Below are 14715 nucleotides of genomic sequence, written 5' to 3'. Positions count from 1 at the left end.
CGTTTCTGTGCAGATGCTAACAGTGTATCAAGCATGCGGACAGGAATCGAGTTGATCGCAATGATTTCTCCCACGGGGTCAAGGGTAAGAGGTCATAACAAAGAATGCTGTTTCGCCAACAAAAGGAGGTGTATCTTTCTCGGGAGCGTTGGTTTCACGGATGAACGGGTAAGATTGTACAACCCACCATACACCCACGTTGTAATATGACCTTCAACAAACACGGACGAAAAAAACCAATTTCCCCCCATTGAAATCCATGTGTCAGTCATGCGTGGATTTTCAAATAGCGATGCTTTGGTGACGAACAAGACGATGCAACTGATGTTTTTCATTCATTAGCGGAATTTAATATGTTTTGGTCCTTTAAGTACCTTGGTGATATAAATTTGTTTATAAACTGTCATAATCAGCATTCCAGAATACAATTACCGATAAACAAAGAACACAAGCGTTACGACATGTCAATAATTTATGCGACAGACGAGGTTACCCAGAGCATTTGGATACTGGAGGAATATATATATTTTATAGCCATTGCTGCATTTAGCACAGCAGTTGGGGAAATCATCCTACGTACTAGTTTAATGTGTATTGAGGTTTTAATGTGGACACCACGATTCAGTATGCACGATCTATCTGCCGGCCTGCACGCCTTTCAACACTATGTCGATAATGCGGCATGCAGTTATAACCTAATCAATAGATTGAGGGTCTTACGGTACCGCTTATTGATTGGTTATCCTGGCTCATTGACCTATTACACGTTTCACGGATGAAGCTGATGCTACGTATGTCATAAAAGATATGGAAAATATCAGGCGTAGAGATATTTAGACTCCTTTTTAACATGCGTGGGGTTGTTTTTATAAGAATTGAAAACGGCAGGGGTATGCATGTAGAGCCTCACTGCTCGGTTCGGTTCCTGTGGCCATTCGTTATAGCGCGGATGGCCTCAGCCTTTACCATTCAGTTTTGTGTGGGTTTTACATCGTCCTGCCCCGATCTCGTGGTATGTTGGGGCCGGATTACTGTTTGACTGGCCAGACGTCGTACAATATCCTTTCTTGAGTGGTGAATGTAAGACATAGATTCGATTCGACAGACATACGTTTTCAAGTGCCTAAAACAATTAAAGCATTTACACTATCTCAGTTCGACATTATACCGAAGTCGTCAAAATTGAGGAACATAAACCCAAATGTACTTTCAAACACAGCCGTCACAGCATGTAGAACGCAACGTCACAGAATTAACGTGACGTCATCACATTGTTCATGACGTCACGCCACCATTAGAAGGTGATATTTTGCCCTACTAGGGCATCGTATGAAAAATACGAACCCCGATATTTCCGAGGGCGAAAATATCGGGATTTTCATACAAACAATCAGCACGCAATGAACTCGGGTATTTGAAACAATTTGACACTGACACATTGATACCATCTTCTTTGAGTGGCATTTTAGAAGTTGGGAAGTACAATATAGAACAAACTTTATGGATAACAACTTCTTTTTATTCGTGAGTGCGACGTTTCGATACAGATTCTTGTACCGTTGTCAAGCATTATGCTTGACAACGGTACAAGAATCTGTATCGAAACGTCGCATAATGCTTGACAACGGTACAAGAATCTGTATCGAAACGTCGCACTCACGAATAAAAAGAAGTTGTTATCCATAAAGTTTGTTCTATATTGTACATTGATACCAGGCTCTGCTTCATTTCATTGTAAATTTAATCTAAACAAGGACAATGCTTCTGGCCATAAAGTTGTAAAGCTTCAACAATTCCTTGTTTAGACTTTTCAAAATCAAATTATTTCTCACAATTAAACCAGCATCGCTAGTTAAAACCCATGTCCGTTACACCAAGACTCCTGTATTTTTAATGGCGACACGGTTCCCCTGCAGCTGGAAATGGCACGAGTAATTCATTCATACTTCTCGAGGTCCGAGACCACTTGGACCAAGCTGGCTTCACTATTGAATGGATCGTATCATATCAAGATCGTATCATATCAAGATCGTATCATATCAAGATCATCAATCCTGTGAGCAGATTTGCATCTGTGATGGGTGACAGAAACCATGATTGTAGCGTTAAACGAGCCCACTTCCTTTGACCCTGCCATCTGGGTGATGCACACAAAGCTAAAGCCAGCGATCAAATAATCAAGTCGGGACCAGACAATCCAGTGTTCAACGTCATGAACATCGATCTACGCAGTTGGGATACGATGACATGTGTCAACCAAGTGAGAGATCCAGACCATCCGATCCCGTAAGTTGCCTCTTACGACAAGCATGGGTTACTGAAGATCAATTCTACCCCGGATCTTCACGGGTATGTGACGTAAAACCGACTGGTAGGAAAAATATTCTGTAAAATCAAACGTTATACTTGGGATTACACTTTCTCCCATGGCCGAACGCTATTAATACACAATGCTTTCTAGAATTAGTTAGCGCAGAGTTGGTTTGATCGCTGGCTTTAGCTTTGTGTGCATCACCCAGATGGCAGGGTCAAAGGAAGTGGGCTCGTTTAACGCTACAATCATGGTTTCTGTCACCCATCACAGATGCAAATCTGCTCACAGGATTGATGATCTTGATATGATACGATCTTGATATGATACGATCCATTCAATAGTGAAGCCAGCTGTGTAAAAGTGGTTACGCCCAAGGTTCTATGTTACAGCGGCCCCGGTGTTGGGCGTAATAAGGTATTAAATACATCTACTAATTACCTCGTTATAAGAGGACAGTAACTGACTTTATGCTACTGCATCAAAATGTACTACTCAAATAACAACTACTGCTGCTGCTACTACTACTGCTGCTACTACTACTACTACTACTACTACCACTACTACTACTACTTATACTACTGCTACTATACCCACTACTACTACTACTACTACTACCACTACTACTACTACTTACTACTTCTACTATACCCACTACTACTACTACTACTACTTACACTACTGCTACTATACCCACTACTACTACTACTACTACTACTTACACTACTGCTACTATACCCACTACTACTACTACTACTACTTACTTACTACTGCTACTATACCCACTACTACTACTACTTACTACTTCTACTATACCCACTAAAACTACTACTACTACTACTTCTACTACTGCTACTATACCCACTACTACTACTTACTACTTCTACTATACCCACTAAAACTACTACTACTACTACTACTACTACTACTACTGACCCGTGAAGATCCGGGGTAGAATAGGTCTTCAGCAACCCATGCTTGCCACAAAAGGCGACTATGCTTGTCGTAAGAGGCGACTAACGGGATCGGGTGGTCAGGCTCGCTGACTTGGTTGACACATGTTATCGGTTCCCAGTTGCGCAGATCGATGCTCATTCTGTTGATCACTTGATTGTCTGGTCCAGACTCGATTATTTATAGACCGCCGCCATATAGCTGGAATATTGCAGAGTGCGGCGTAAAACTAAACTCACTCACTCACTACTACTACTACTTCTACTCATAATACTACTTCTGCTACTGCTACTATACCCACTACTACTACTACTACTACTTCTACTACCGCCTCCGTGGTGTAGTGGTTAGAGCGTCCGCCGGGAGAGCGGAAGGTCGCGGGTTCGATCCCCGACCGCGTCATACCAAAAGACGTTAAAATATGGTACTTGTTGGTCCCTGCCTGGCGCTCGGCATTAATGGGTACGACAAGGACTGGTCGGCTCGGAGTCTGAGTGGGGTATTCATGCTTCACTGCGGTATGGTATCTCAGTGGGCTAGCACTATAAAACTAGCTTCAGTCTGGACTAGTACAAGCAGCTGCACATACACATACACACGCATGCACGTCGTCATATGAGTGAAATATTCTCAAGCACGACGTTAAACCAAATTCCACAACCACTACTTCTACTACTGCTACTATACCCACTACTACTACTACTACTACTTCTACTACTGCTACTATACCCACTACTGCTACTACTACTACTACTACTACTACTACTACTACTGCCACTAAAACAGTATTGCATAATTTTACTGCTTTATCCACTTTCACTACTACAGATTCAACCAAATCACAATAACTTTCAATTCAAGGAAAATGTAAAAATAACTTTCCCAGCAAATACTACCAACACATAATCACCAGCCCCTACTTGGAGTGTACCTGTTTTTCAGCCATGGTGCGTTGGGGTGGCTCTACCTGGTCCCTGGTGGGCGGTGCAGCGCTGCTGGCGGGTCTGAGCTACATCCTCTACACCCCCGTCCCAGATGGCGTCTCCCAGCCGTGGAAGCTCCAGATATTTATGGCGTCAGTCAAACTGGCAGGAGTCGTGGCGAGTGTGACGTAAATTTTAAATTAAAGTGAATGAGTGAGTTTAGTTTTACGCCGCGCTCAGCAATATTCCAGATATATGGCGGCGATCTGTAAATAATCAAGTCGGGACCAGACAATCCAGTGTTCAATATCATGAACATCGATCTACGCAGTTGGGATACGATGACATGTGTCAACCAAGTGAGAGAGCCTGACCATCCGATCCCGTAAGTTGCCTCTTACGACAAGCATGGGTTACTGAAGATCAATTCTACCCCGCATCTTCACGGGTATGTGACGTAAAACCGACTGGTAGGAAAATATTCTGTAAAATCAAACGTTATACAATGTACTTGGGATTACACTTTCTCCCATGGCCGAACGCTATTAATACACAATGCTTTCTAGAATTAGTTAGATCGCAGAGTTGGTTTGATCGCTGGCTTTAGTTTTGTGTGCCTCACTCTGGGTTTGAATCCCGGATGGGACTCAGCCACCAAAATTACTAGAATTCGTACTTTACTAAAAAGCGTAATCCAACAGGTAACGCTTGTTACATGTGATCACTTGTTAGGAATAAGATATTCATGGGTATTCTGCTGTGAAGTTGTAAAAACTGATTGGTCAGTTTCAATTACCAATTCTGTAGACGACACGTACCTCCAGCCACATCAAAGGTGAGGTGAGGTGAAATTGGGTTTAACGTCGTACTTGAGAATATTTCGCTCATATGACGACATGCATGCGTGTGTATACACAAGCTATGAATAACCCACTCAGACTCATGCACTGTTGACAGTCCTTGTTGTTTAATGCCGAGCGCCAGGAGGACCAACAAGTACCATATTTTAACGTCTTTGGTATGACGCGGTCGGGGATCGAACCCAACCTTAACTGCTCTATACACCACGGAGGCGGTCGCCACATCAAAGGCAATACTGATATACATAAAATAACTTCCTCCTCAATCTTTGACAGTTTTTGAAGTCCATTTATTTCTAAAAGCCACATGCAAATGTAACTGTATAAACGGCTATGGTTTCACTAAATGTTGCTCACAGATTTCCGATCACATACCAGTTTTAGCCACTTCTCTACAAAAAGCAGAATGAAAGGTTGATATCAGGAAGGATGTATAGATCAACGAAATTTAACACTAATTTTCCCTCCAGAGCGAGATCGGGCACCTGCTTGGATGCGGAAGCAGAAACAACATGACGCGGATGATCTTTGAGAAGCTGGTGGGAACGGGAGTGGTTTCCAAGTCGGACCCAGAGCTTTACGTGAGTAGACACGCGCTGATGAAGCACAATTGTCGGATGAAATTCAAATAATATAATTATAATGTAAATGCGGTTAGAATAAACGTTCAAAAGATATACTGTACACGATATCCTAAGAATGTTGCATTAAAAATTCTAAAAAGAAAACACAGTCGCAGGTTTTCTTCCGAAAAATCTTACATCATTCCTGTTATCCATTTCATGTCCATTGATAATGTCATTGAATCATAACGATCACATTTTGATTATGTTCACCATAACCAATGATTACGAAACATTATTTACGCCGCCTATTTTGGTTCTAAGTGTGTCTCAGGGGTTCAAAAATCCCATCGCCCGACGCCCGGGGCAAGTCAGTTTTCATTTCGGGCAATGAAATAATGGTATCTTACTTGTCCGTGGTCTACTAGATAATTTCCACTTATGGTTTCAAACTGCAAATAAACTTGGATTTAATTTCATATCTGCTCAAAATGTAGCTATTAAATTTCGCAATGATAATAAAGTAGAGTTATCTTTCTTTGCTATTTATCACTTTTCAATAAATAGTCCAGTAAACATTAACATCAAATACCATGTTGATTTATTCTTTCATAATTACATCATCATGATTATGTCATAAAATTAGGACAAGTGGAAAATTGGTCAGGACAAGTTACTTTCTTATAGTCACTTGCCCTGTGGCAAGTGACTTTTTAAAAAAATATTTACCCCCTGTGTTTGTACTTAAAAGCAACTTTCCAGTGATGACCTAAATAGTTAACCATCTGTATAGTTTACTGTGTATCGTGGGGACCTGCTGATCTGTAAACCCTTTACCTTCCTTACTAGGTAACTGACGAACTATTTGACGGGGTATCAGTGCGAATATACTACCCCCGGGCAGCCAAGAAGCCCCTCCCATGCCTCGTCTACTACCACGGAGGAGGCTTCGTCTGGATGAGCGTCAACTCCTACGATGGCGTGGCGGCTGTCTACGCTAAGGGAGCTAAAGTGGCGGTTGTGTCGGTGGAGTAAGTTGTTTTGGATTTATTAGATTTGTTGGTTGTTTAACGTGGCACCCAGCAATATTCCAGCTGTATGAGACCGCCTCGGTGATGTAGTGGTTAGAGCGTCCGACCGGAGAGCGGAAGGTCGCGGGTTCGATCCCCGGCCGCGTCATACCAAAAGACGTTAAAATATGGTACTTGTTGGTCCCTGCCTGGCGCTCGGCATTAATGGGTACAACAAGGACTGCTCGGCTCGGAGTCAGTATAATGTGTCTGAGTGGGGTATTCATGCTTCACTGCGGCATGGTATCTCAGTGGGCTAGCACTGTAAAACCAGCTGAAGTCTGGGCTAGTACAAGCAGCCGCACATACACATACACACGCATGCACGTCGTCATATGAGCGAAATATTCTCAAGTACGACGTTAAACCCAATTTCACCTCACCTCACCTCACCTCCAGCTGTATGACCCCGGTCTATGAATAATCGAGGTCAACCTATGTTACCTTGAGGGACAGTGACAGAATTTGCCGATGACGATGAAATGCACATGCCCATCTCACTTTTCAGGTATTTAGTTTGTTTTTTGAGCGTATTGTTCAACGCCGCCGTTATTTGTGAGTGAGTGAGTTTAGTTTTACGCCGCACTCAGCAATATTCCAGCTATATGGCGGCGGTCTGTAAATAATCGAGTCTGGACCAGACAATCCAGTGATCAACATCATGAGCATCGATCTACAGAAGATAGTGAGTAGCAAAAACGGTAAGATAGCATGGGCATCGATCTGTGTAATTGGGAACCGATGACATGTGTCAACCAAGCCAGCGAGCCTGACCACCCGATCCCGTTAGTCGCCTCTTACGACAAGCATGGGCCGGGTTACTGAAGGTTCATTCTAACCCGGACCTTCACGGGTGCCGCCATTTGTTTGACCCCGGTATGTTAAGTAATCAAGTCTGGACTAGGCAATCCAATGATCGACATAATGAGCATCGGTCTACACAAATGATAGAATGACAAGCATTAACCAATTTTAGCCTGACCACCCGATCCCGTTAGTGGCATTTCACGACAAGCAGGTGTTGCTGACGATCAGTTCTAACCAGGGTGGTTTACTCTGTACAACTTTGAATCATGTTTATATCAACGTGTGTTTAAGAACCCAGCTTCAGCATACCTGGTGTTGTAAACTATTATTGACACTGTCCATAATCTGTGATGGCGTTAGAACTGAGCCTGTGCCATAAAGTTTAGAACTCGTGGGTAGAATGCATAAATGTTCATGCATGGCCTTCGTACCTACTACCGTATCACGCTCCGGCACAGCGATGACTAACATAACATCACTGCCACAGGCTAGTTTGCATATCACGTGACCGGACTTTTCTCTTGTTTGTAAACAAACGCGCATATTCATAATAAGAAGAGACTGGACTCACGAAAGCTTTTCGGCGCTCTCTTCATAATGTTTTACATTGTTACATATATATTCTTGCACAACTGCGACAGTAAGGTCTATGACAGTACATATTTAGATATCAAACTGGCTGCATCGTTTGCTCTCCATCAGCTTCGATGACAGCATGTGGAGCCGTACAACCTATGTAAACAAAGGATCGCTACGCAAATCGAAATAGTGTTACATGTTTTTGGATATTTTCTCAGTGAAACTAAACCATTCTATTAAAGATGTTTAGTTAGGTGTGTAGACTCGTCAAAAATAAAAGAGTAAAAGAAATCTGTACATTATATTGAATGGACATTGCAAGATGTGACGAATCGTCACATTTTTTCTGGCCTGCGGCAGAGGTACTATGCTGGCTTGCCGCATGGAACTCTGGGTAGGAGAGTGCTACCGTATATGAACTGGAGTTGGCCTTGTGGTGAAAGTGTTCGCTTATCTCAACAAAGTCTTAGGTTCCATATACCCACATGGGTACGATGTGTGGAGCCAATATCTGGTTTCCTCTAGTTCTGATTTCGGGAATATTGCTCAGAACTGCTTAAACATACTAGTGTTGGGAATTGGTTCAAATCTCATAATTGATGATTGGGTCATTACTACCGATCAATCATCGAAAATAATTGGTTAGCGTCATTTATGAAATTTGTTAATGCACATAAAAATACGGAAAAAAACATGTAGTTCTTTTAGGGTTTTTTAAAAATTTCACATCTTTAAAGGATGACTAGTATGTTGGGAACATAAATTTCTTGGAATCTTTAAGATAAATTCAATCATGACTTGAAACGAGATTGCAGTGCTTACGAAATGTAACAGACAAAACCAACCATGTGAAAAATATTGTTAATGAAAACAAGTGTTCCAGAATTGTTTGTGTTCGATTATGAGAAATTATGATCGATTGCTTCGTGTTTGAGTCACTACGACCAATCTTCGATTATTTCAATTAATCGGACCACCACTAAAACATACTCACTCACTCACTCACTCTCACAATCCAAAGTAAACTAACATTGCTGACTGTACGGTTCTGGACCTTTGCTCATACTATCAACCACTGGTTTCCGACAAAGACATTTAACAATGAATATATTCTTCTGTTCAACAATGACACAACTGGGGCTACACGACATGAAACATCGATTTAAACATATTTTTTGTGGTGAACCTTTAAGTCAATGTATATGTCGACTTGTTTTCAACACATGCATTACCTTTATGTGACACAGTTTGCATGTATTCAAATCATCTGTTGACTCCAGATACCGCCTGGCGCCTGAATACCCCTACCCAATACCGTTTGAAGATTGTAGGAAGGCAACCATGTTCCTGCTGAAGAACGCTGATGACTTCGATATTGACCCAAGAAGGATAGCAATTGGGGGTATATACAGTCATATGTTTGATACTGTTATATCTGTTAACGATTGGTTATAGGCGTTTTTTCTCTGAACGTTTTTGTATTATTGAACCTTTGACAAAACCTTCTTGAAAATTGAATAGATACCATTCGGTTGGTATAAGGCATTTTTCTGTGAACGTTTTTGTATTATTGAACCTTTGACAAAACCGTCTTGAAAATTGAATAGATACAATTCGGTTGGTAAAAGGCCTTTTTCTGTGAACGTTTTTGTATTATTGAACTTTTGACAAAACCTTCTTGAAAATTGAATAGAATTCGGATTGTATTAGGCTTTTTTCTGTGAACGTTTTTGTATTATTGAACTTTTGACAAAACTTTCTTGAAAATTGAATAGATACCATTAGGATGGTAAAAGGCCTTTTTCTGTGAACGTTTTTGTATTATTGAACCTTTGACAAAACCTTCTTGAAAATTGAATAGATACCATTCGGTTGGTAAAAGGCTTTTTCTGGTAAAAGGCCTTGAATAGAATTCGGATGGTATAAGGCCTTTTTCTCTGAACGTTTTTGTATTATTGAACATTTGACAAAACCTTCTTGAAAATTGAATAGATACAATTCGGTTGGTAAAAGGCTTTTTTCTCTGTGAACGTTTTTGTATTATTGAACTTTTGACAAACCTTCTTGAAAACCGAATAGATACAATTCGTTAACACAGAACTGAAAGAGCCAGGAGAGATAAGAGCCAGATTAATTCTGTTATTTTACGTCATTAAAATGGCACCTATTTGAATGGTCACAATGAAGAGCAGCTGTTTTACAAGCAGTTATATAGAACAATATAATTTTCTAAATTTGTTGACATTGTACTTCGTGGCTTGTCTCTATAATTGCAATGTGAAATTGTCTCCACAACCATACATTACCGAGGACTTCATTAAACTACGTTTACAACGAAAACGGTTATAACCAACTGAAGTTTTATTGGTCCCGGTCACTTGTAAAGTTTACTCGAAATGAGTCTCGAAATATGGTTTTATTAATCAGTGGTATATAAGAACGTATGGTATGGAGTTACAACTTTTTTATTATTTACAACTCTTTCTGGGCTACTTCTTGCCCCTTTATCAGGTGAATAACAGAATATGATCACAAGCAACATATGTAGTACGTACAGAAGGCCAGTGAGATGGAATTAAAGAATGAGATGTACAGAGATCAAGGAAGTTAGTTGACCAAGGATCTCATTCTTTAATTCCATTCCACTGGTCTGCTGTACGTACTATTACAGTGCATATATATCTTCTTACATTTTCATATTTTTCATAAATTATTCTTCACAAAGGAAATCCGTATATGTGCAAGTCAATGTGCATAGTGTTCCTTGTCTATAGGGGCGGTGGGGTAGCCTAATGGTTAAAGCGTTGGCTCGTCACGCCGAAAACCCGGGTTCGAATCCCCACATGGGTACAATGTGTGAAGCCCATTTCTGGTGTCCCCGCCGTGATGTAGCTGGAATATTGCTGAAAGCGGCATAAAACCAAATTCAGTCAGTCAGTCAGTCCTTGTCTATAGCCCCGCATGTCAAGGGCAGCGGTAGTCAATTAGCAAACGCGTCCACGCCAACCTTAAACTAATTAATCAAAGATGAAGTTAGTGAGCTGTGTTGGTACCGGCCCTTCTTCTCGGGTACATCCCTTGGTCAAGCACAGATAAGTAGTCCCATCCCAGCAGGTGCATGTTTTACTTCCAAATAAGTCGTAATCGAAAATCAACTTTTGTTGAACAAGATCGAGACCATCATCATAATTATCATCCACTTTCTCCTGTCGTAAATGCCCTAGTCAGGCGCTGACAGATAGTTTGTTAACCGTGGCTACACCATAAAGAAAATCAAACCTTGTTTGGTAATCATCCTCTTACCACCTGCTCTGTGCAGTAAACTTTGTCAGCATAGGGTAGATAACGCATCTGGAAACTTTACCTTTAGAGAAATTTTATAATGTTAATCGAGTAGAGCTGTATGGTATAAAATCTTAGGTTTTTCCATCTCAGGCACACTTACTCGAATAAACCCAAGGAACTCACAGCTCTCACCCTTCTTGTTTACAGGGGGCGGTGGGGTAGCCTAATGGTTAAAGCGTTGGCTCGTCACGCCGAAGACCCGGGTTCGAATCCCCACATGGGTACAATGTGTGAAGCCCATTTCTGGTGTCCCCCGCCGTGATGTTGCTGGAATATTGCTAAAAGCGGCGTAAAACAAAACTCAGTCAGTCAGTCTTGTTTACAGGCTCGCTCCCAATAGCTAATTTCCGATATCGAGGCCTGACGGCACCTTTAGCATACCTAATGCTAAAGGTCGTCTAAATTGACTAAACACAAAACTGTCTTAGTACTATATATGTTGCGTGTGATCACATTCTTTCATTCACCTGATGAAGGGTTAAGTAGAAGCCAAGAAACTTCTTGTTGTAAATAATAGTGGTGTTCCGATTAATTGAAATAATCGAAGATTGGTTGCAGTGACCAAACGACCAAGCAATCGATCATGCTTTCTCATAATCGAACATAAACGATTTTGGAACTACTGTTTTAGTCTTTGAAAAACTTGACAATGGAACATCTCTTAGAAATTGTCAGAGTCTGAAAACGTATTTAATTCTTAGAAAACTCACTTCACTAACTGAACAGCCATGACTGAATATTTCTCTATGACTCCAGGAAGTTTATGTTCATGATATATTAGTCATCACTTTAAAGTAGCAAGTTGCATCATGTTATACATATCTGCAATAACAACCTGGATTGGAAAATCTCGCAAACAATTTTTTTTCGATGATTGTTCGTTGGTAATGAAGCAATCATCAATTGTGAGATTTCAACCAATCCCCAACACTAGTAAGTAATAAAGAATTTGTAAATGTGTACATGTTGTTACGTCACCTTCCAACTTCTAAATGCCCATCAAACATTATGATTCATCAGTGGTATCATTGGGTTCGGTATGACAGTAGTTTATACTAGTGTTGGGAATTGGTTAAAATCTCGTAATTGATGATTGGTTCATTACAACCGATCAATCATCGAAAATAATTGGTTAGCATCATTTATGAAATTTTCCTGGTTATTTTTGTTAATGCACAAAAAATAAAGAAAATACATGCAGTTCCTTGGGGTGATTTTTGCAAATTGCACATCTTTAAAGGATGACTAGTATGTTAGGAACATAAATTTCTTGTCGTCTTTAAAATAAATTCAGTTGTGACTTGGAACGAGCATGTCGTGTTCATGAAATGTAACAGACAAAACCAACCGTGTGAAAAATATTGTTAATGCAAAAAGTGTTCCAGAATTGTTTGTGTTCGATTATGAGAAAACATGATCGATTGCTTGGTCGTTTAGTCATTGCGACCAATCTTCGATTTTTTTCAATTAATCGGACCACCACTAGTTTATACTATATTGTACACTTGACATGTGAACCTTTGACCTGAATGAACAATAATCGGTGTACGTTCTTCCGTTTCACCAGGGGATAGTTCCGGTGGAAACATCGCTGCTGCTATGGCCGTCAAGTTCAGGGATGACCAAGTGCTTCCGAGAATACGGCGACAGATTCTCATATATCCTATGTTGCAGTTCTGTGACGCTCGACTTCCGGTTCACGTGGAGCAGAGAGAATTTAGTCCCTACTACGCCCAACAGATGGCGTTTATATTCGGCATGTATGTCAACTTGACCATCGATCAGTTGTCGCTAATGGCAACCGGGAATTTTTCAACCAAATCTTTAAGAGAAAAATGCAAGAGATATGTAGATTATAAATTATTACCACACCACATGGTACCACGTGATTACAAACGACGTGACGTCATAGCACCAGCAAACAATCCATATGCTCAAGATATTGAAAAGCTGGTGTCGGACCCCAAAATAGCTCCTCTTATGACTGAGGATTTGTCAGAGCTTCCTCCGGCCTTCATCCTAACAGTGAAAGTAGATGGATTGCGTGATGAAGGGATAATTTATGCAAGGAGACTGGAGCAGGCAGGTGTTCGAGTGAAATGGATGCATTTACCAGACACCTTTCATGGAGTGCTCAATTTCTATCGAGGGATATTTGGTTTTGATGCTGCTCAACGAGGTCAACGGTACATCACTGAATACTTATCTAAAAATATTTAATGTATTTAACCCAGATTTAACGCTAGTGGACCAATGCCATAAGTTTCAGATCTTTTACTTTGATATGATGCCTGGCGGCGTGATAGCCTGGGAACACCTCTGTGATTACGTCAGGTGAACATTTTAATCAGCCATACAGCATCGGGAACGGTAAGATACGTTAGGGATGACAGCTTCTTTATTGTATATCAAAAGACGTTGTCATCTGTGAAGTATCTTACCGTTCTTGCTACTCACTATCTTCTGTAGATCGATGCTCATGATGTTGATCACTGGATTGTCTGGTCCAGCCTCGATTATTTACAGACCGCCGCCATATAGCTGGAATATTGCTGAGGGCCGGACTAGTCAGGCGATGGGGCAGCCTGTTGGTCAGAGCGTTCGTTTGTAACGCCAGGAACTTAAAGAAATATTTAAAAACAGAACTTACCAAAATATCCTTGATAGCTATGATCTAGTTGGGACAGAAGGAAAGAATTATCGAGATTGTTTCCCAGACAGACAATTGCACTGAGTTGTGTAATCGTCAGACATGCAGATGCCCTTCGCAGTCTGATGTCTCTAATAGAACTATTCATTAATTGATATTGATGTTGAGTGTTGATAATGGATGGCCTGAGTGATTTCTTGTGTATATGTATACAGTATGGCTGATGACAGTATGAAGCAAGTTCGTGCACCTTGTATTTCTGCCCGAATGGCTGAGACTCACTAGCCCTAAGAATTCTTAACTTTGATCGTAGCCAATGTGTTAATATTGTATATTATGAATTTGTGTAACTACTTATTAAACATTATATGACACACATATCATAATTTATACGTAGATACTTATGCACAGTGTTGTTGGTTGTTATACTTTACATGTATGTTACATATACACTCTTTATTATTTATTATTTTTGTATAATATTTTATGCACATTTTATCGTGTTGTAACTACTGGAGAACGTGATAGAGTGCAATAATTCCAGTCCAGTTCGTTTTATACATACATACTGATGCGATCTATGTAAGAATGAAAGATAATAAAATCATACATTCACACGTGTTTTTCTTTATTCTAATTCAACTCAGTATGTA

General features: G+C 40.5%; 1 protein-coding gene across 1 annotated transcript; it reads left to right on the top strand.

Annotated features, from left to right (window-relative positions):
* The first annotated feature begins 84 nt into the window (after positions 1-84).
* Positions 85-14342, top strand: LOC124253209 (esterase LipI-like). Its single transcript, XM_046686938.1, has 6 exons — positions 85-168; positions 4208-4365; positions 5519-5629; positions 6461-6642; positions 9348-9469; positions 12980-14342. Exons 2-6 carry the CDS (start codon positions 4210-4212, stop codon positions 13630-13632), a joined length of 1224 nt encoding a protein of 407 aa, XP_046542894.1. The 5' UTR covers positions 85-168; positions 4208-4209; the 3' UTR covers positions 13633-14342.
* Positions 14343-14715: the final 373 nt, after the last annotated feature.

Source organism: Haliotis rubra, unplaced genomic scaffold (assembly GCF_003918875.1).
Source record: "Haliotis rubra isolate DU_JTF1 unplaced genomic scaffold, ASM391887v1 Scf535, whole genome shotgun sequence".
NCBI classification, from domain to species: domain Eukaryota; kingdom Metazoa; phylum Mollusca; class Gastropoda; order Lepetellida; family Haliotidae; genus Haliotis; species Haliotis rubra.
The sequence above is the reverse complement of the archived record's forward strand: the minus strand, read 5'-3'. Positions and strand labels throughout refer to the sequence as shown.